This window comes from Octodon degus, unplaced genomic scaffold (assembly GCF_000260255.1).
Source record: "Octodon degus isolate 3935 unplaced genomic scaffold, OctDeg1.0 scaffold00239, whole genome shotgun sequence".
Lineage (NCBI taxonomy): Eukaryota > Metazoa > Chordata > Mammalia > Rodentia > Octodontidae > Octodon > Octodon degus.
In genome coordinates, this window is record NW_004524815.1 from 158,684 (window position 1) to 181,791 (window position 23,108).

Genomic DNA, 23,108 nt, shown 5'->3' on the forward strand with positions numbered 1-23,108 from the left:
TGTGCAAATATTTTTCTGTAAAGCCAAATTATGCAAATTATGCAACAGCATCACTCTCCTCCACACATGGCATCCATGTATCCTCCAAGTTTGAAATCTGGTACTCCTTAGCTTTCAAAATATTATATACACACCTCTGAGCAAAACGTTTAAAAAGTGTGAATCCTTGAGAAAGAGAGATCGAGAGCAGTGAAGTGTTCAAAGCGCTTTTCCAGTACACGACAACGGTTTGGTCTATCACTAAGTTGGAATGCTGAGTGAGAGTGTGAGAGAGCAGAGGGAAGAGAAGAATGATGAAAAGTCTTTTTTGTTTTTTGATTTCATGAGTATTGACCTTACGACCTTCAGAATAAGCTCCACCCACAGTATGCAGGTGTTAGTCAATTAATTAATTTATTTATGTGGAGACAGGCTTTTAGGAACCTCTAACTGAACTTATATTCATCTTGCCTCTGTCTCTCTAGTACAACTTTTTGGGGGGTTATTTTCAGCACTACAATCAACTTTCCGGTGCTCATGCATGATTCTGTGTCTGTGCTTCTCCCTCTGTGTGTATGAGGATGTTACTTTGCTAGGCTTTCTATGCTATGACAGGATTGCAGCATTTCAAAGGGCTCATTTTAGCATGAATGCATGCTATGAATATCCTGAAGTGCTCTAAGTAGATGCCCCAGTAACCCTAAGTGTAGGATAGACGTGGGTTAAAAGAAAAAGGACAGATTTCTCCCGAGCACAGTCGATGAGCTAAGTGTTGACCTTTCCTTGACTTCTGTACCTCCTGAGTCTGCGGGCAGGGACACTTCCATTATGCTTTGGGTTTTGTTCCCTGAGAACCTCAGGTTATTGGAGGACAAGAGGTAAGCAAGTTACATAACCCACGCATGCGCAGACCTTGAGAGGTCGCACAGCGATGGAAGAGAAAAAAGCCGCGGGTTGGAGAAGTGCTTTGCTCCTTCGGTTTTGCTCCCTCCCCTTGCCTTCTGCTTCGTGTCACTGCACTTTCCTTTGCACGCCGCAACACCTATGGGTCATACATTAACCCAGGGAAACCTAGTCATTCCACAAAAGGTGCTATTCTACAAGCCATGCATCTGGTGAAGCACCTGATTCTGTGTAATTCAATTAATAAAATAAATTTACAGCATAGGTAGTATTGCACAGTGTTGTCTTTAACTTAGCTGATCAGATTATCAAATATATGCATGAAAAATTGGGGAAAAACAAGAAAAAAAGGGAAAAGTTATGAGAAATTAAGAAGAGAGAAAGAGGGTAAAACGAAAGAGGACAGTAAAAAAAAATAAGCATTAACTGCTTCTTACAATAGATCAAAATCCATAGTACAAGTCTCCAGACCATCCGCATACACACGTAGATCTATCTCTTCCCCTCAGTCCCTCTCCTGTCCTTCTTGTCTCAGTAATTCATTCCTTTTGAACAACTTCTTTCCCTTCCACAGTATGCATTATGCCTTTCAGATTTTATTTACTCTTTCATACTCTTACTCTATGGAGACAATACAACCTTTGCTTATGAGAGTCTGAGTTCAGTTAAGAGTATGATCTCCAGTTGCATCAATGTACCAATAAAAGTCTCAAATTTATCATTTTTGAAGAGCAAACTGTTTGCAGCAATGCAATTTGTCAAAGCTAAGTGTTGGAAGCAACCTAAATGCCCATCCACTGAGGAATGGATGAAGAAGGTGTGCCATTTTTACACAATGTGGTGCTTCTCACATTGCGACAGTTCTTTTACAGTGCTAATTTATTTGCTGGCAGGACTTTCTAATTTTTGTTTTGGTTTTGACTGTTAACGATGACATGACAGAAGATTAGGTGATGGTAAGCTGACTGAACAATGAGAAGTGTCCCGTCCATCACGGAGACCAGCCCCCTACTAGAAGAGCAGCTTTGGATACTCTCGGGATTCCTGGGTCTGATGACAGAAAAAGATAGAAAACATGGTGCAGTTCGTTCCTCACCAACGTCCTCTTCTTGTGCAGTGACCATCTAGAATTCAGGGCATATCTCTTCTCTTTCTTCAGAGCACATTTCCCACCTGACGATATCTTTTCTGTTCCTTCACTTCTCTCCTTCTTCTTTTAGCATGAACGTTGATATAATTACGTGTCTTCTTCAAGTCTTTGAATGGGACAGGTATTACCTGGAAAGTACCACTGGACTTCACTGTTCCATGACCATCAGAAACCTCAACACAAAGTTGACCTTCTTAGAAATGCTGGGTACGCAGTGCCGCACTGCTGAGCGTGGGAGCTGGGCTACAGCAGAACTCGAGGCCTCACTCACCTTCACTGCTGATATTTAACACCTATGAAAGATCAAAGGCTGTTTCTTCTTCATCCCAGCACCTTGAGTATCACCTACTTGCTGTGTAAGCATTTGATTATTCAGTGCAATAAGCAATGATTTTATTTCTGTGCTTCGTTGATTCCTTTTTTATGAAGTCCCTCAGATTGCATGTGCTCTCACATATGACAGTGTTGCCTCCTTTTCTAAGCTAAGATCCCGTTATATGTATCAGACTGTTCCTTCTACCACTCATCCTCAATGAGAAATAACATGGTTTCTACATTTTCAGTATTTCTAAAACTTCTCAGTGAACATGGCAGTGAAGACATCAGTTCAAGGTATTAAAATCAAATACATTTGATAAAATTATATCAGGTTACTAGATGGTATGCTACATACATTTTTTAATAGTGTGAAGGCTTTCTATTTCCTAGAGTGGATTTCATTTCTTTTTTTCTTCTCTGTCTTTCTTTCTTTTCTTTTCTTTTTTTTTTTTTTGTAGTACTAGGGATTGAATTCAGGGCCTTGCGCTAGCCAAGTAGGGATTTATTCTACTGAGCTATATCCCTGTCCCATGGATTTCTTTTTATTCATTTTGAGCAACAGTATACAAATACTTCCATTTCTCCACATTTATGTAACTACATATTTTCATTTTCCAATTATGCATTTTAGTAAATTATATGGCTAACATGTGTAAGATGATTTTTATTGATTTTTATGGTCTCTTTACCATCACTAAGTTACTAAAAGTGGCCTTACATTGAATGCAATCTTTCCAAAATATCAGATCATCGTAAAGAACTGCAAAAGATACCAAAGTGAAAAATTAATTTTGAAAAAGAAAAAAACTAGAAGCATCACTCTTACTATTTTTAAATATATTATAAGGCTTCAGTGATTAAAAATGAATCATAAAAGAACAGTATATAGAATGTAGGTGTTTACAATATAACTGTATCTATATCTATATCTATCTATCTATCTATCTATCTATCTATCTATCTATCCACTTATGGACTACATTTGGGAGACTGAGATCAACCTCATAGACCAGACCAACCAGACCAAATTCTATAAAAGTTTAGGTTCAGTTCCCAGGCCAAGAATACACAGTGACAAAAGTGTAGTCTCTTCAACGATGGAGCTGAGAAAGCTGAACATGACTATGTGAATGTATGCAAATGTACCCTGCTCTCATATCATAGGGAAAAGTCAGTCCAACTATAGGGACAGTTGTAACATAAGACCAAAAAGAACATTTCCAGAAAAAAACAAATTCTAAGAAAAAGGGATCTGTCTTTGGGCTAAGCAACACATTTTCTTGATACAACAACAAAATTCAGGAATCAAAAATAGTTGACTATAAAATTTTTTAAAAAAATATGCCTAATAAAGGAAACAGTCAGCAGAGTAAGGAAGCAAACTAACAGAGTACAGCATAGGCGGAGCAAGTGTACTGCATGTGTCTAATAGGAGATTAATATTGACAATAAAAGAAACTCCTAAATTCATAGCAAATAATTTACCAGTAGACAAATGGCTAGAGTATGATTTCCTTTAAACAATAAAATGTCCAATGCGTCTATAAAAAATTTCAACATCACTAATGATGACACTAAAGCAAATCTAAGGTATTTGAAGCAGATTCCACAGAGTACTATCCAATGCATGGAGGGGCACCGGGGGGGGCCTTATTCCACAACTTTCTACATTTTTGTTGAGAAGGCCAGCACTATATTGTTACTTTGAACAAGAAGATAATAGGAATCTTTCCTCCTCTGAGCCTCTCTTGTGAGCTGAGCCCTGTGTTCTCTCTGGGGTAGAAATAGTCTAAATTAGTGCCCGTCACTGGTACCCAAACCTGAATTCTCTGTTCCCCAGGAAAAGCAAAATTTCAGGTCATTTTAACAGTGTGTTAGAAGATATAGCACAAACTGCAAAGAAAATTATTTCTTCCATTGTTCTACTAAGTGTTTTATTTAATAAACACCAAGTATTAACATAGTTATTAATACCTATGCCCTGTGTTACTCATATATATTTCTCAAACTCTTATTAACTCAGAGTTCTACATCGTAAGTATGTACCATGTCTAAAAAACAAAAAAAAAAAAATGGAAAAAAATATTGAATTTACAATTTAATACGCCCAAAGGATTCTCTAGTTGCATGTATATGTTCCTCCTCCTGCAAGTGAAGATGATTCAAAGTATGCAGTTCTGAATCTAACAACAGAGAGTAAAAAAGAAATTGACAAGGTCAACTGTTTGGTTCATTATATTTCAATTATAGGAAAGGAATGTTACGAAATTATTGTAATTACAATGTATGGCTTGTTAATCCATTTGTACTGTTACTCTATTTGTATTGAGGGATACATAGAGAATCTTGAGGTGCACATTTTGCTCTTTCCATTTATGAGCAATTGATGCTTGTGCTGTCATGGGAATTGAGGCCTGATTACAGTCTTTGGGAATTCCAACCCGCACAATACACTTTCATGTGAGTGTATTTTTTGTTTTTTCTTAGTAGATGCCTGATATTCCTGATAACATCAAATATGTTACTGAAGACCATGTCAAAAATGTGTCACTTTATATCTTCAATGTGCAAAGCATGGATTCCATATTTCATTTGATACAAGGTCTCTCTACACAGCTTGGACGCCTAGTGTCCTCCTCTCTCAGCCTCCCCAGCACCAAGACTCAGGCAAGCTCTGGTTGTTGCACTTGCCAGGCAAGCACTTAGACCACCAAGCTATCTTCCCAGCCCAGTTCTGGCTTTACTATCAGACAGAACAGAATACATGTTCTTGGCTGTGTTGGAACGCGATCTCCGTGCAGTCACGGTAAATGCAGTTGTGTCCACCGGTGCGGCTCGCAGAGTCCACGTGCCATCGTCGTTACGGCCTGTGATGATACCATCCTGCATGCCCTTACTACAGAATAAATGCCTTCAGCCTCTCCTTCGGTGCAGTCAGCATACTTAGAACGACCTCCTATTAGTCAGAGTTTCTCAAAAATTAAGTACACATACTCAAAACATTGTGAAGGTGATCCTCATTTCTAGAAACAACCATGCAATTTATTAAGTTAAATGCATGTTCCATAACATTTACTACTTTCCCTGCTTTGATGCAGCTAGCAGATCTGTGGTATTTGCAAGATACAAATTTCTCTACCACTAAAGCATTTCTATCAGTACAAAGCCTCAGCAGTACGTTCTCTCCTTGCTTGCTTCATCCTCTGTGCTCCATCTCTATGTATTTTTTGTAAAAGTTTGGGTATTTCTTAAACTATCAGATTTAAGGTGACATTTGTTTCTAGGATGCTTTGAACATAAAAAATTATTTTTCATGTTCATATCTGGTGTAGCATGTTTTTTTTTTAAAAAATGCTTTCTTTTACTTAACAATAGCTCTATATCTTTAATTACAAATGTGCAACACAGGACAGAAAGTTCTTGACTTATAAATGAATTCCCTTTCAAGGAGGATGTTCTTAAGCCTGGTATATTTGTATGTCCTACGTAGTAAGTCTTATACAGATTTGACACAAATATAGTAAAACATAAACACACTCTTGTGACACACACATCACATACATACAAACATTGTCAACAAATTGTCTTCTACAGTTATCCTAAAACAGTGAAGTAGGTAGGTGGCCAACATCCTTAGGTTTTCCAATGCAGGAATGTTTTTAATACAATACCCTTTTGCATCTGTGAAGATTTGCAACTTGATTGTTGGTAAGTCAGTGAATTACTTTAGTTATACACGCAATGCAGTAAGGCATATTCCTGGACTCTTCTCATGTGTCGTAACAAGGTCCTCATGACTGTTTTTTTTGTTTGTTTGTTTGTTTTTGTTTTTTTCTTTTTTTGATACCAGGGATTGAACTCAGGACCTTGCACTTACCAGGCAGGAGCTTATTCTATTGAGCTATCTCCCCAGCCCCCTCATGACTGTTTACGAAGAACTCCTCACTCTTCCCACATCCCAGCTTTGGTATCTAGCACCCTCCTGTCTGACTTTCTCCAGTTATATTACCATTTTGTGACATTGGAGATGTTCTCAGTATCTTCCCCTCTGTGATGGGGCAGTGTTATTTAGCCCAATGCTGCTCAGACTCATCTATGGCATCCCATGGAGACGGTTTCATATTTAAAGCTAGTTGATACTGCATTTCATGAATAATCCACATTTTTCACATCTTGGCTACTTTGAATTTTAGTACCTTAAATATGAAAATTTTATTTTTTAATTAATTAATTTATGTATTTATTTTTTGGCAGAACCAGGGATTGAACTCAGTCCCTTGCTCTTGCCAGGAAGCACTTTCTAATTTTAAAAAAAAAACTCTAGTGATAATTCTTTTTAAATAAAATACAGAAATTAGGTTGTTGGTCATTCTGTCAATTAATAAATGTACTCACATTGTATCCACACTGTCCCTGATAAATACTGGACCACCTCCAGGCATTTCACTAAATTCTAGGTTGATTTAGAGATAATCAACCACTTGCTTGGCTTCTCCTCAGGGACATTCTCAAAAAGTTACAAATAATCCATAAAATGTCTTGTATACGCATTGTTAAAAACACATGGGAAAACCAGGAGCGAGTTTTAATTATAGGTGAATGTAGTCAGAAGGCTGCGGGCATTGCCATACATAACCAGTGGCCATGCACACGGTCACAGTTCACTAAGGCTTCACCAACGCAGGTAGGTGGCCCTGTGTGGCTCAGTGTGCCCGTGTGTGTTCTCCCACCCTATCCATTCCTGAGAAGCAGCTGGAGCCCTCTTTGTTTCATAATGATTTTAAATATTTCCGAATATTTTGAGAGTATAATAATCAACAACACACATTACGTGTGCTTATAAAACATTTCATTTTCTACATTATGAGTATGTACACATAGTCATACGCATTTGCACACTGCCCTGCCTAAAGGGGGCAACAACTGAAATGAAATGAAGCGTAAGTAAGGGGCTATAGAATTTTTCTCAAAAGCAGAATTTGAACTTCCATGGATTCAATATCTCATTCTGACCTCCCTCAAACACTTATTTATTCTAGGTATGTAGGGGAAATCTCACAGAAATAAATTTCAATCAAATTTTAGGTAAACAAATATACAAGCATGATTGAATCTTGGAAGAGTTTGCCCTTCACATCAAAAAGTGAAAAAAATGAGGGGAGGTTTAGGGGAATTTAAGTTTACATATGGTAATGTTAAATATTTTCCATTTCTCAAAGAGACTTGAATACATTTAGCAAATAAAAGTCAAATATTCAATAAGGATAATATCAATAAAAATCAATTTGCCTATTCCATAGAATTCCAGAGGAGGGGAAGAAAATGTTTTTCATCTTTCCTTATAGAAAAGTCAGTAATTGCCTTTTAATTTATTTCCCTTCTTAACCTTCCATGATTAAATATTGAGTCACACAAAAGTATGATTTTTCTCTTAGTGGTTTTATTATAAGTGTTCTTATGAATCTGCCACTAGCAATTTTTTTCTGTAAATCTAAATTATGAATGGTAAGGACGTAAGATAATGTAGTCTGTCAGGGAGCTGTTATAGTATAAATGCCATTCTACATAAAATAAAGGAATTGATACTGACTCAGATGCACATTTAATTTTATGTAATCTCATTTCTGTACACCTGATTTACAGATGACTGATACTACAATTTTAAATTTAAAGTATTACTTTTCTTTTTGTGCACATATTTAAAGAAACATTGGTACACAATTTTATAATAATAATGATCTTACATACTATCAATATGTTTCTGTCATGTTTTGAAATCTCTTGGCCTTAGATATATGTGGACGCATTTCGTTTTTACTGCACATTTCTATGTGCTATGTGACAGTACATTTTCTTCTTCTGAATTTGATGTGTAGAATGATTTTTTTTTTCTTTTTTTATGTGGAACTGGGGGTTGAACTCAGGCCTTCGCACTTTCCAGGCAAGAGCTTATTCTACTGAGCTGTCTCCCCGGTCCCTGTAGAATAATTTCAGATCAGTTCCAGTCATCTAAATAGATCTAATGATTAGTGTGTTTAGGGCCCGTATAATATTATGTACCATAAGAAACTGTTTTATGCAATGTATACCTTCATTAAATTTATAGTGAGAGTAATATGTAGATATGTATAGATATAAAAGCATACATATTTTTAGGTATAATTTTTCATACAAAGACAATTTCTAAATCATAGATAATATGAATATATATATATATAATGTTATGGACTGGGGTTCTTTGGGGTTCTCGCAAGGGGAACAATATACAGGACACATTTTATAATCATATTTCGTGACGAATTACCCAAGAATCAAAGACAGGAAGTGTAGACAATTTGTCCACACACATAAACACTAAAGACTCCAGCTTAGAGCCTAGATCCTAATATCCTGCGTGAGTCCAGATGAAAACCTAGACCTCATAACTGCCTCCCACCAGTCCTGCTGGAGGCCTAGAGCTCCTGACAAAGTCTCATGCAGGTCTGCTTCATGGATCTGTGCTGAAAAGGCTCAAGTTCAGTGGTGGAAGCTAGAAAGTTGATGTCAGTGGGATGAAAGATCTGTGCTAGCAGGCTGAGGGGTCTGAACGGGAGCCAGGAAGCAATGTTCAGCGTACGCACCAGAGTTCTCCTAAAATTACTGCTGCCATCCTCACCTACAGTGAGGTCCCAAAATTCTCCAGCGATGAGGACAACCAAGTTCCCAACAGGAAAGCCAATGCCACAAGCTGCTCCATGAGGCTGAGCAGCATACCAACTTCTGCTCCAGAGGCAGGAAGTGATGCTCAAGATGAGGACCCAGGCTTCTTCAAAGTTCGCCAGGAAAGCCAGCATGGCAAGGTCCTCCAGCAGAACAGCCCAAGGGAACTAGCACCTTCCAACAGCTACAACAGCTTCTCCAAACAAACCATCCCTAACAGCATTCCAGCAGCTCCTCCTGCTCTGCCTTTATGGTGCGGGCAACAATCTTCAGGTGGGCCTCCTGCACCTAGCTTCATGCTAGCTTAATTCTCCTGGATGTAATAAGTTGACCATCAATTAGAAATGCACTACAACATACTATATATATATATATATATATATATATATATATCAGAAAGATAATAATAATAATCAGTTCAAAGCAACTTTTCATTCAATGGTGCTCAGTGAATAGGAGCAGTTAGTTGTGGTGGGATCAGGACTGGAATATGTAGCATGTATTGTGTATTCTGCTCCATTGGTCCTTCATCAGCTCAATGCTTTACACTGAAGAAGCAAAGCCTCTTTGCAGAGGAATGTGTGTGCATAGGCAAAGAAAATGTCTTTGAGCTAAGGCCCTCTTACCATTAAAAGAACAAAAAATAAAGCACAGGAAAAACATGTACATCTTCACAGAGAACTACTTTCAGGTCCCTGGAGACTCTTGAATGTTTTACAGAAACAATAACCCTTCTCAGCAACCCTTTAAGAGCATTTTCCTGTTGAGCATTCAAAATACTTGACATAGAAAGCTTTTTGTGCACCAATTTAAGGTACAACATTGATTAAATATGCAAACATACATATTCTTCAGGCAGTTATTTTTCATAGATAAGCCATTTTCACTGTGATCGTTATAGCGTTTTGTTCATTCATGTATGATATGTGTTGATGACTTTTTTTATATTACCTATAAGTACAGATATTCTAAAGCACTAGGCTCTGAAATAGTAGCTTGGGCAATGTAAGTAATGTTTCCATTCTTGGAATTTGTTGATAGAAGCTTTTGCTGTCTCACTGGTGTATGTATTATCCCACTTCATCACATGTAATGAATAAGTACCAGAATGTGATTATGAGTGTATAAGTGAAAGTCAACATTTAAGACCACTACAATCCTTAGGCCTTTTGCATCACGCAAAGTTTTCACAATACTTAAGCTTCATCATTTCTCCTGTTGACCGGAGTCTCAATCCCTGACTCCCTGCTCATCTATTGTTTCAGGTTTTTCCCGTCGACATCAGTACTATACCTTCGGTAAATCTTTGGGTCCTGTAGTCAATGCACACCATGCATTGCACTTTAAGCTCCCTTTAGAAGCCTGGTGAAAGTCACCCACCCCTGGGGACACCAAGCCATCTCTAGATACGGAAAGTGTTCTTCTGTGAATAAAATCAGCTTTCTTGAGAAAGATAGTCAAGCTCTGTCTTCCTTTCGTGTTATCACCTGGGAATGGCGTATTAATATAAAATTTTCACTTGAATATGAAGCTACCCCTTCTGCACACTAGCTTTCATAGTTAACCTCCCATGGGTAAATATAGCAAATACAATACATTTTCTACTATGTCTATCTAGAGCATGTTTTCTAGCTAATGCAGATGGAGGAGCACAACCTCACGGTGGTGACTGAATTCATCCTGCTGGGCATCACAGACCGTCCTGAGCTGCAGGCTCCATTATTTGTGCTGTTCCTCATCATCTACCTGACCTCGCTGGTGGGCAACCTGGGCATGATCGTCCTAACCCAGGTGGATTCGAGGCTGCAAACACCCATGTACTTTTTCCTCCGACACCTGGCTCTCACTGACCTTGGCTATTCTACAGCTGTGGGGCCCAAAATGCTGGTCAATTTTGTTGAGCAAAAAAATACAATCTCCTACCACTTCTGTGCCACACAGCTGGCTTTCTTTCTTGTATTCATTATTAGTGAGCTTTTCATCCTTTCTGCGATGTCCTATGACCACTATGTGGCCATCTGTAACCCTCTCCTCTACACTGTCATCATGTCCCCAAGAGTGTGTTGGGTGCTAGTGGCAATCCCATATCTCTACTGCACATTTGTGTCTCTTCTGGTCACCATAAAGATTTTCATCTTATCCTTTTGTGGACACAATGTCATTAGTCATTTCTACTGTGACAGTCTCCCCCTGTTGTCATTGCTCTGCTCAGATACTCTTGAAATTGAGGTGATAATTCTGATCCTCGCTGCTTTTAACTTGATTTCCTCTCTTCTGGTGGTCCTCGTGTCCTACCTGCACATCTTCCAGGCTATTCTCAGGATGAAGTCTGCAGAAGGCAGGCGCAAGGCTTTCTCCACCTGTGGGTCCCACCTGACTGTGGTCACTGTGTTCTATGGGACTCTGATATTTATGTACGTGCAGCCCAAGTCCAGTCACTCCTTTGACACTGACAAAGTGGCTTCCATATTTTATACCATGGTCATCCCCATGCTGAATCCATTGATTTACAGCTTGAGAAACAAAGATGTAAAATATGCTCTTCATAGGACATGGAAAATGATGTATAAATATTTTTCTGTAAAGCCAAGTGCAATATAAGTTATACAATAACATTTTTCCCCTCCACAGATGGGCTCCATGTACTTTCAAAGTTTGGACTCTGGTACTTCTTAAACTTCAAAATATTGTACACATATCTCTGAGCAAAACATTAAAAGTGTGTGCATCCTTGAGAAAGAGATGGATTGTAATGTAGTATTCATTGAACTTTTCTAGTGACAACAATGTCTATCAGTAAGTTGATGTGCTGCATGAGAGTGAAAAGAGTATTGGACACAGAAGAAGTGTTGGACGTCTTTTTGTTGTTGGAGGTTCTGGGCATTGATACTATGGCTTTCACAGTGAACTCCATGCTAGCATACAGGCTTTGATTAATTAGTTAATTAATTAATTTGGAGACAAGTTTTGAGTTGTTTCTAATTGAACTTATATTCATCTTCCCTCTGTCTCTCATTGTGCAATTTTTTGTGTGTATTTTCATCATTACAATAAACTTTCCTGAGGCCAAGTGTGTGATTTTGTGTCTGTGCTTCTTTTTTGTGTGCATGTGCGAATGTCACTTTGTTAGGCTTTCTATTCTGTGGTGTGGTTGAGTTAAACTGAAACGTGATTGCATTTTCAAGAGGATGTTTTTAGCAGAATGACTGCTACATGGATGTAGCCTATGAACATACTGAAGTGTTCTACATACATACCCTAATGTAATCTTACCATGTTTCATTACTCATTTATGATCCTGTGATAATGTGTTAATGCAATAGAGCCAAAATATGCTATTCAGCAAACCATGTGTCCAGTGCAGCATCTGATTTTAATTCCGTGCACATATGTTCATGAGTGAGGACACAGAGCGCACATTAAGATTTAAGTAAAATAATTATTTGAAGTATAAAACCCTGTGAAAATTGTCACATGGTAATAAACAACACTATTGAATATAGGCAGTCGATATTATTTCATTCATTTTGATGAAAATATACAGCACAGTTTAATTTATTTGTTTCTTTATTCAAAATAATATTACAATTCCCTACAAAATGCATTCTGCAATGGCCATTGAAATGTTAATTAAATTTGTTAGTTAATATCAAAATATATAAATTAATATATTTTAAATAACATTTAATTTATACAAAACTACCCTTAGCAATTATATCTTTTATAGTGAAGTATATAATATTTCAATTTGAGAAAAGAAAATTTGACTTAATGTACCCTAATATACTTTCTAAAGTAAATGTTTTCAGAACATCAAAAGATCTCTGATGAAGGCTATGAGGACAATTAGATGTGCTTAGCTAGAGTTATACAGCATACTTATTTGAGTTTTAGAAATGAGTATGCATTTTACAATTTGTATGTTGCATTCAGTTTTTTAATTTTTCCTCTTGTATGTATAGTTTGAAACATCTGACCTGAAAAATAAATGATATGATTCCTAAGATAACTGGCATCAACAGAACGTAATATTTTAAGCAGTCTTTCACCAATTTAAATAAAATTTAGAATAGGAGAAACTAGATAAGAATAATTGCATTCAAGTTTGCACATGAATGCTATGCAGGTTTCCATTGCTACCGAGTTCCAGTTGTTCCCAATGTAACTCCACCCCATGGCCAAGTGTCTTCAGTCCCTGCACTCGGCTTCTGGTCTCCATGCATTTTTCTCTTCTGGGTATTTCACACAAAGGTCACCTTGTAAAGATGACTCTTCCTGCTTCTTGGAGTCGTAAGAACATTTTCAACTCTCTTCTCTCTTTTATGATGTTTTGTGACTCTGGGTTATGCGTTTTCTTTATTAATAAATATAATAAATATTTGCTGTTAGATTAGCACTCTTAGTGTTGCTCTGTAGAACTCATTTATTTTGTATAATACAAGGGTTTTGGGTAAAACCTCAAAAGACCGTTTCCTGGGTCCCACAATGAATAAATACATTCAAAGTTGCGGAGGAATTGTCTCTGACAATTAGTGGACACCAGCCAAGCATTTCAGGAATCTTTAAGTCACTTTGGGAATAACCAACAAATTGTTTGGCATCTCCTCAGAGAAAGTGGAGAAAACAATAAAAAAAAAAACCCTTGTAAATCAGCTTCAAAGATGAGATGATCAGAAATTCATGGAGGAACCAAGAAAGAGTTTCCATCGCAGGTAAATAAAGACATAAGGCAACAATATTCAAAAATGTGTTAATTATTGAAACTGTCCGAATAATCAGTTTTGAAACTGTGTCATTGCTATTTATCTCTCGATAAAATGAATTAAAAAATTAAAACATAAAGACATAAGGGTTCCTGGGGCCTGAATCTGTGCAGCCTCCACGGCCATGTTCACAGTGTGCTCTGGTTTGCAATCTAACGTCAAGAGTGAAACTGACTGCTTTGCTGTGCTTTCTACTACTGCATAATTCCTGAACGGCCACAGGGCCTGCTCTGCTTCTGTCTTCAAACTAATATTTTCATATCTCCAGCTCTACTGAGATCTTATGAGCATCACTGAAACATGCATGGTGTACATGTGCAAAAGATTAACGTTGAATTCATGGAATTTTATATCTATTGGATACCAAAGGTAGAGAGGAAGCCCAAATAAAAGTGTATAGATTTTTTTTGTTTTGTTTTGTTGTTGTCTGGTTTGGTTTGGTTTTTAACAACAGAGGTCGAAACTGCTGAAATTCCTCTTCTATTTGGGTAACCTTCCAAGTCCCTAGATTTTAACAGACTTTGGCTTTTGGTGTGACTCCCTCAAAACTATTTTAGCGTTTAAGTTTATGTAAATCATTGGAAAATGGCATTTATTGTTCATATCTTCATATGCAAAAGTTTCACTTCACATTGAGATAGATAGATAGACAGACGGACAGATAAATAGGTCTGTCTGTATCTATGTGCAAATTATTCAGTATCAAGGGTCTATTAGGAGTCCAGTTTTATGGTAATGGCAAAGTGCTCTTCACTTTTTGCTTTATTCTGCATTTTATGGAACATTTTACCTCAAAGCAAGAGAGGAACCAAGTTTAAATATTCCATAAATATTAGCAAATCAGGAATAATGTTTTCAGCCAACTCCAAAGCGCAAGACAGCGAGCATCTGTATCTGTTTTTTTCCAATTTACAGAATCCTGGTGCTTGGCGACCCTGAACATGACTTATAGAAGCATCACATGATTGCAATCAGATCAAACCAGAAGACACAGTGTAGTTTCAGCTGAGAGTGAATGTACAGATTACAATAGTCATTTGATATTAGACTCGGGCACTTGGTTGTAGTGACCACAGGTGTTCTGCAAGGAGCAGAACCGGAAACCAAGGAACCACAACACTGCCATAGGACAAAATTGTGTGTGGGTAAAAAACACACAAATCCCCCTCAATGCTTATGCTGTCTCTTACTGCCCTGAGTGGGTGCCCCTCCACCACGTTCCACTCTGCTTGGGAGCAGCCAATTCTGGGCTGGAACCACCACAGGCTGTGAGATCAATAAATCTTTGCCTCTCTAAGAAAATAACATACAGAATCAGCTGTCCATAGAACACTGTAAACTTGTGTGACACTGTTGCTTTTTTGCTTGCAGCTTGAGTCCAGATGGCTGTGCCTAAAATTTTTGATGTATAATGTGCTATTATTTTCATTTTCTTTTTTATTAATTTCATTTTCTATCAAGGACAAATTACTAGTAATGTTTTACATGAAAGGAATCATTTTACATTCATTTATTTTATTTATTTATTTATTTATTTATTTATTTATTTATTTATTTATTTATTTATTTTGGTGGAACCAGGGATTGAATTCAGGCCCTTGCACTTGCCAGATGAGTGCTTATTCTACTAAGCTATCTCCCCAGCCCCAATTTTACCTTTAGATGCCATTCATTTTTACTCTACTTTAGATGTTCTATGGGCTAATAGACATCTTCAAATAGATATCATTTGATTTATGCTTGTTTATTTACATAACGCTGATCCATTAACATTAATATGTGTCATATTTAGGAGACGCTATGGTGGTATATCACACAGAAGCTTCTAAACCCATCCCAAACTCTGTATACTCATCATTCCTGTCTTTTATTTTGTCTCTTTATTTTGTCTCTATGATGTTGTATATAGTAAAATTTCAATCCAATGTATAGCTTTATAAAATAAATCATCAACCAGTCAAGTTACATTATTCCTTACTCCAAAGGGAATCTTAAGAGCATTCATTGTACAAAACAATGCTGATGGCCTTTTTCTGTTAATCTGCTGACATTTTCTCATGCACCTCAGGCTTCCACACTGATACCATGGGTCCAATTTGTTACATGCACATAAAATCTTTTAAATTTTAATGAAAATTTCAAGAGAAGAAGGTGGCTACTTAATGCCTATTTATATCAAGATAATCCAGGAAATGTTATGATGCTAGTTACAAACAAGATGACAAATGCAAAATCAGTGCATGAGGGTCATGGAACCTTAGTCATAACAGAAATGGGATGAGGTAAACATAGGGCTACACTTTGTTTCCTGGCCTACAGATTTTCCCTCTGTGATTCCTCAGTTTAGCCCAGATGCTGAAGTGAGCTCAGACTGCAGAAGAATATGCATTGCCCACATGTAAAGAAAAATCTCTTTCAAGTATGTGGCTATCACTACTTAAAAATACACAGAGGAAGAATACATGAGTAAATGGCCTGTGCAAACATTTTCAAATTCCTGCCACACTGAAACACTGCAAAGTCCCTCTTGCTACCAAACAACCCTGCTAGGAGCTTACTAGTTTTGACAAGAATTTTACTTAACCGCTAGCTCTACGAATCTTCTGGAAATACTGCTTACATGCAAAGCATTGTGCCAATATATAACACCACATATATGGTGTAGCTTTGTGTTATGGATTTTTAATTTTATCTAAGTGCTATACTTTCTGAATTCATATATGTATTCCATACACACCAAGCCTTTGAGCAATATTGGACATATCAAATACAACTATATTAATTTTATATTACTGTTGTTTACTTAGGTTGTTCTATGCATTTTCAGATACTGTAAATATGAAATGTCAGTTGATTTAGATCTGTAAAGTGTCTCATTGATAAATGTAATTAACAAATGGGACTAGATAGTTTTAATTAATTAAACTTCAAATAGAAAAACATCTATCACCTAATTCCTACATCTTTAAGTCTATCATGACTTCTCAACCTCAGAACTACTGGTGCTTTAGGCCAGACTTTTTTATTCTAAGCTAAATACTAGATCTGAACATCAGCATCTTGCATAGGTTTCAATCACTGACCACAATGATTAGCCTTCATATCAGTATTAACTACAAAAATTTCCCTAGATATTTAATAATGTTCTTTGAGGGTAAAATAACCCTAGATAAAAACCACAGATGTAACTCTAAAAATTATTTCAATCTATTTGTATTTTCACTTGTAAAAATAAATTTTACTTTCAAATATTGCAAAATGAAAAGTTTGAATGTATCTTAGGTTTATTAACTTTGCATAATAAATGTATCTGAGGTGATAATATTTGAAATCTATTTTATCCACAATAGATGTTCTGATAAATAAACATGGAAAATCACAACCTCACGGAGGTAACTGAATTCATCCTGCTGGGCATCACAGATCGTCCGGAGCTGCAGGCTCCACTCTTTGTGTTGTTCCTCATCATCTACCTGACCTCGCTGGTGGCCAACCTGGGCATGATCGTCCTCACCCAGCTGGACGCCCGGCTACAAACCCCCATGTACTTTTTCCTCAGGCACCTGGCTCTCGTTGATCTTGGCTATTCTACAGCTGTGGGACCTAAAATGCTGGTCAATTTTGTATCAGATAGAAATACAATCTCCTATCATTTCTGTGCCATGCAGCTGGCTTTCTTTCTTGTTTTTATTGGTAGTGAGCTTTTTATTCTGTCTGCAATGTCTTATGACCGCTACGTGGCCATCTGTAAGCCACTCTTCTACACTGTCATTATGTCATCAAGAGTATGTTGGGTGCTAGTGGTGATACCCTATTTCTACTGCACCTTTGTGTCCCTTCTTGTTTCTATAAAGATTTTTACCTTACCCTTCTGTGGATATAATGTCATCAATCATTTCTACTGTGATTGCATCCCCTTGATAGCGTTGCTTTGCTCAGGAACTCAGGATGTCGAATTTATAATTATGATATTTGCAGCCTTTGATTTGATTTCCTCTCTTCTGGTGGTCCTCGTGTCCTACCTGCTCATTCTCATGTCCATTCTCAGGATGAAGTCCGCAGAGGGCAGGCTCAAGGCTTTCTCCACCTGTGGGTCCCACCTGACCATGGTCACCGTGTTCTATGGGACTTTGATATTTATGTACGTGCAGCCCAAGGACAGTCACTCCAAAGACACTGATAAGATGTCTTCCATATTTTATACCTTGATCATTCCAATGTTGAATCCTTTAATCTACAGTTTGAGGAACAAAAATGTAAAGTATGCCATACAAAAGACAATGCAAAAGCTGTCCAGTGCCTTTTGTTAAAGGATACACACCCTTAAAGTCCTTAAAACAAGATCCCAATGGGGACCTGCTCTGTTTCCTTGTCGAGTGTCATCAGCTCAATGGAGCTCATATGGAGTTACAGTTTGGCCTTCTTTGTGCTCATATGTTAAACATCTCAATAATTTTAGTACAAAACTAAACACTAAAAGATATTCCCTCCACACAGGTAGATGGATGAGTCTTAAATCTAATAATTGAGAAAATTCTCTAGGACAGTATAGGTCTATAGATGACCGGACCGCAGAGTAGACTTTTACACTCTCTGAGAAAAAGGAAGAATAATACAAGTATTTAAGTATTGTCTTTGCTATTTTTAAGCCCTAGAAATATGTTAGATGGTCTATGTTTGTCTTTATGGATGTGTTTTTGATTTTTTTGGTCCCAAAATTTGTTTCATCTTATTTTATGGGTTGTGTTTCAATTCAAATTTTATACTGTCTCAGGTAACTGCATATAATATGATGGTTTATATGAATCTGTCTTATGAAGGAGTAAAAGGTCCTGGCTCGTTCTCAGGATCTTCATTTTCTCATTCTCAACACTAGCATTATGTCTAATTATAGGATAGATACAGGGTCTATTTCTCAATATACTTGGTGATCCCTCAAATACTAGATTCCCTGCAGCATATAATTTTGTCTAATTTAGTGTATATGCAAATGAGTACATATACCCAATAAAGTGTATTTCACAGTTAGAGGTCATGATACATCTGAAATTCCTGCTATTGCATTAGTAATTTGGAGGATTAGGAATCATAGGGCAGCCTGAGGAATACAGCAGAGCATGGTGAACAAAAAAGGGAAGAAAATATTTTTTGAATCTTTCAAGAGAGGTTCACAATGTTTTGTGCTTAGTGTTGTTATTGTTAGTTTGTATTTTCCTTTCCAGGTTGGTCCTTATGCCTTACTGCCAATGTTTGGATTTGTAGTAATGTAGTGGCAGATGGTAGGGAGTGAAGATGAGCCCCCTAAGAGGTGAGAGGACATGAACAAGGAAGTTTTATGGTGAGTTCGAGATGGACATCCTGAAACCTAGGAGTCAGAACTTCACAGAAATGCTGGCTCCCATTTGGCCTTTACCTCCATCATATATGCTTTTCTGGTTTCCATAGTAACAACATATCTTTACCTCATTTTCATGAATATTACAAGGCTTTCACACAATCGTCACAAGGTTTGCATTTCCCAGATTCTGTTGACCATCTATCTGCCTGTCGTGGGACGTTGTGGTTTAATGCTTCCCAATTCCCCAAGTTGTTCCTACTTTATTTGTTCCTACTTTATGAACCTGCTTTTCTCTAAGTCAGTTTGTGGTTAGCTGAATGAGAGCAGATGAGGGAGTGAGTTTATTCACAGTTTAAGTGAACTTAAGTGACCTTCCCTTAAAATGGAATTAAAAAGAAATAAAGTCTCTTTTGCCTCCTCAGTTGCTCTTCCCTACATTCACAGAGAAAAGGACTAGCTCTTGTCCAGAAGGTGTAGTGCTTTGTATCATATTTTTGCATAAGATTCCTGCACAATGAAGAACAAAGAGGATCACCAACACTCTTCTTCACATCTAACTTTTGCTCATGCGTGGTTTTTACAATAGTGTACTGTCTTTGATTAGGATCCATACTTTTCAGCAATTTGATAATTCCATTTCAAGAATCAAGCAAGCATAATCCAATGAATTGTACTCAGCTGTGTTTCTTCTGAGAGTTTGTGTGAAATGTACTTTTTATGTGTTATCAACATGCTTCTGCTTCATAACTTTTAACCTTTCATTAACTTGCACAAAAATGTTTATGCAAAACTGATCTTCATGTTTAGTAACTCATGTGCTACTGAAAGTGCTTCTGTACCACATGAACTTGAAAAAGATCATTTATTGGAATAATGAAATTATTTGTATATCATAACATGAAGACAGATATAATCAAATAGTTTTAAAGTCGATTTTTTGATTTTTATGATAAATTCATATACTAATGATTTACTAACATGTTCATGTGCATAAGAAATATTAATTTCTAAGAAAATAAATAGACAATGAATTTAGATAAAATAAAAAATGTTAAAATGCATTGAGGATGGATCTTTCCATAGAATGGTTAAAATTAAAACACTTTCAAATTATTTTGCATTCTCCAATTAACATCAGTTAACAATTATAACTTTTAAAATATAGATGAAATTTTCTCATATTCAAATTTAAATAAAGAAACTGCATAAAATAAGGCAAGATTATATATTTAATATATTTTTTTTACTCTTTAGATAATTTGATAAGAAACTTCATTTATTTTGTAATTAATCTCTATTTTACTATTACATATATTCATATACCATTTCAGAAAGATTTATTTTTTCCTTGGGAATATAAAGTTTTAAAAACCAAGAATATTATACAATTACAATTATTTTTCCTTTTTGTATTTAGTACAGGGTCTCACTACATAGCTCGGACTTGCAGTGATCCTCCTGTTTCCAGCCTCCAAAGTGCTGGGATTACAGGCATGTGCCACCATGCCCAGTCTTTGTGGTTGGCTCACATGCCTGGGTGCTGACCCAGTATAGAATATTGTGCCATGGATTGAACCCAGGTCGCTGTGTTTGCCTAAGCAGTCGCTTAGTCCACTAACATATCTTGGTGGTCCTTGTTTGTAATATTTGATAAAATAATTTCCCTAAGCAACACTCAATATTTTCTCTAATAGTCATGTAAGAACTTCAAAATAAAGCAAAATATAGTACCACAGACCCTTACAGTGTTTGTATGAAGGGCAATTTTTGGTCACTGTAGAATGTTAAGCAACAATGCATTATTTTATATTATTTCTAGAGAAAAGAATCATACTAGTAAAAGTCATGATGATGAGGAACTCAAAATCAAGAGCATAGAAAGCCAACTCTTGATAAAAATCAATCTTGATAACTTGATTTGTACAAAAATTGTAAGGTAAAAAAATGTAATCAAATCCTAGAAATTCTTTCTAAACTTAAAGAGAAAAAAACATTTTATAATTTGATCTGGATGTCCCTCCACAGGGATGTCCCCCTCCTGTAGAAGGGGATATTTAAAAGGTGATGGAAATGTGAGAGTCTTACAGGTGACATCTGTTTGAGAGGTGGGGTCTGTTGGAGAAAGGTTCGCGGAGCATGACCCAGAAGCACATGTCTCACTTTCTCGATCCTAGCTTCCCTGCATCCTGACCACCACACCATGAGCTCCTTTCCTTATGCAGCCCCTTTCACCCTGCCTTTCTTCCTCAGAGCTGCAAACTATTGGATGAAAACATGAGACAAAAAGTCCTTTTCCTCCTTTAAGCTGTAGGTTTGAGACTGTCCCAAGTAGGGGAATGCAACTAAGACAATATATTTTCAAAACTTTTGGTGAGCACTACCTACATGTCAAAGACAGTTAAGTTCTAGTCTAATTGGGACTAATAATATGTGGAAGCATTAGTATGTTAATCTTAAGCTAGAAATTTACAGTAGATTTCATATTCAACGCCATATTCAAGTATATAACATGCCCATAGATACAAAAAAATTAAATTACAGTATGCATCGGTGACAAAGCTCTGACTAAACTCTTATTAAAATTAAACTTCATAAGACTGGTAATGTTCTGTCTTTCTTCTCTCTTCTTCTCGCCCAAGACCAGCTTAATCTGAGCTTCAGATGTGCCCAGCTTAGCCCCAGCCCCATGCCTCATGGTACTGTTCCCACCTCTCCTACCTTCCCCATGGGGGCACAACCATGCCCAGAACTGTGTTACAGATAGGGATTCTAGACCGGCCCAGACACCACACAGAGAACTGGGCCTCGGGGACAGATTCTCATGATTTTACCTCTAGCACAAGCACCTGCAAGGGCCATGCGGACAGTGCCATCATCCTGGCAAGGTGACAAGGATTGCCTTAGTTATCAATGCACAAAACTTGGGCACAAAGCATAATGTAGAACTTCATTTACTCGACTAGGGGAGGTTACTTAGCATGCGACTTTGTCCTGAAACTCACTGCAGCGCAGTTGGGGATCTCAACAGGCCCTGTCCGGAGGCCTTCCTGGGAATAGACTCAGGAGCCTCCCTGTTCCAGCAGACACAGCTGAAATAGAACCAGCATCATCATACGTGGCTGACTAAGGGAACCAGGGCCAAAAGGAGGCCTTAGCAATAGGCAGACCATAGCAGAGTGAGTCGTGCGTGAACTTTCCAAGCGCTGTGCTGGTCTTGATAGGTTGGAAGCAAAGGGTGGGACACGACTTGTGTTGTTGGTAGACAAGAGCTTAACATGGGGGCCGGGGTCGGATGGGAATTAGGCCAGAACCTGTCAGAATCCTTGATTTTAGCCAAGGACAGAGGAGGAGAGAGTGGAAGCTGATGAATTTGCAAGGAAAGTTTCTGCAGCACTATTTTATCAAAATAGTCTGCCATTCTTATTCAACAACACAGCATTCACTTATGTGGGCTAGGATCCACTGAATAGAAAGAATAGAGAATACAAATTTTTTGAATAGAAAATACATTTTCAGTGCTTTAAAATCTGATTAGAGAAACAGAATTAGTATAATCACCTCAGCTAATGATATATTTATTAAATTGAAGAATTTGCAAATAAAAAATGTTTTGAGTATACTATGGAATCTAAAAGCTATCAAAATGTAGTTTGAAAGGATAATTACCACACTATGTGAAAAAGAAAAGAATTATCAAGAATGCACATAAAAATTAGCAAAAGAAATGGTTGAAATTTCAATAAAAATGTCACACAGAAAACAAACACGTGAAATAAAATTTAAGTTATATTTAAATAGATTTTTTCATGTAAAAATCATGCCCCATAAAATGATGGTCCGCTTTTTTTATTGTTGTTATTTATTTTGTGTGCCAGGCTCAATCCGCCCGGGGGCAGGGCTAGCACTACATGTGGGACTGGGAATCAATTCACTATCCTAGTGCCGCTTAAGCTTGCCT

General features: G+C 37.2%; 2 protein-coding genes across 2 annotated transcripts; both read left to right on the forward strand.

Annotated features, from left to right (window-relative positions):
• Positions 1-10,684: 10,684 nt before the first annotated feature.
• On the forward strand, positions 10,685-11,650 carry LOC101572779 (olfactory receptor 8K3-like). The gene has a single exon (XM_004645794.2). It carries the CDS (start codon positions 10,685-10,687, stop codon positions 11,648-11,650), a length of 966 nt encoding a protein of 321 aa, XP_004645851.2.
• Positions 11,651-17,180: 5,530 nt separating this feature from the next.
• Positions 17,181-18,122, forward strand: LOC101573177 (olfactory receptor 8K3-like). Its single transcript, XM_004645795.1, has one exon. It carries the CDS (start codon positions 17,181-17,183, stop codon positions 18,120-18,122), a length of 942 nt encoding a protein of 313 aa, XP_004645852.1.
• The last annotated feature ends 4,986 nt before the right edge of the window (positions 18,123-23,108 follow it).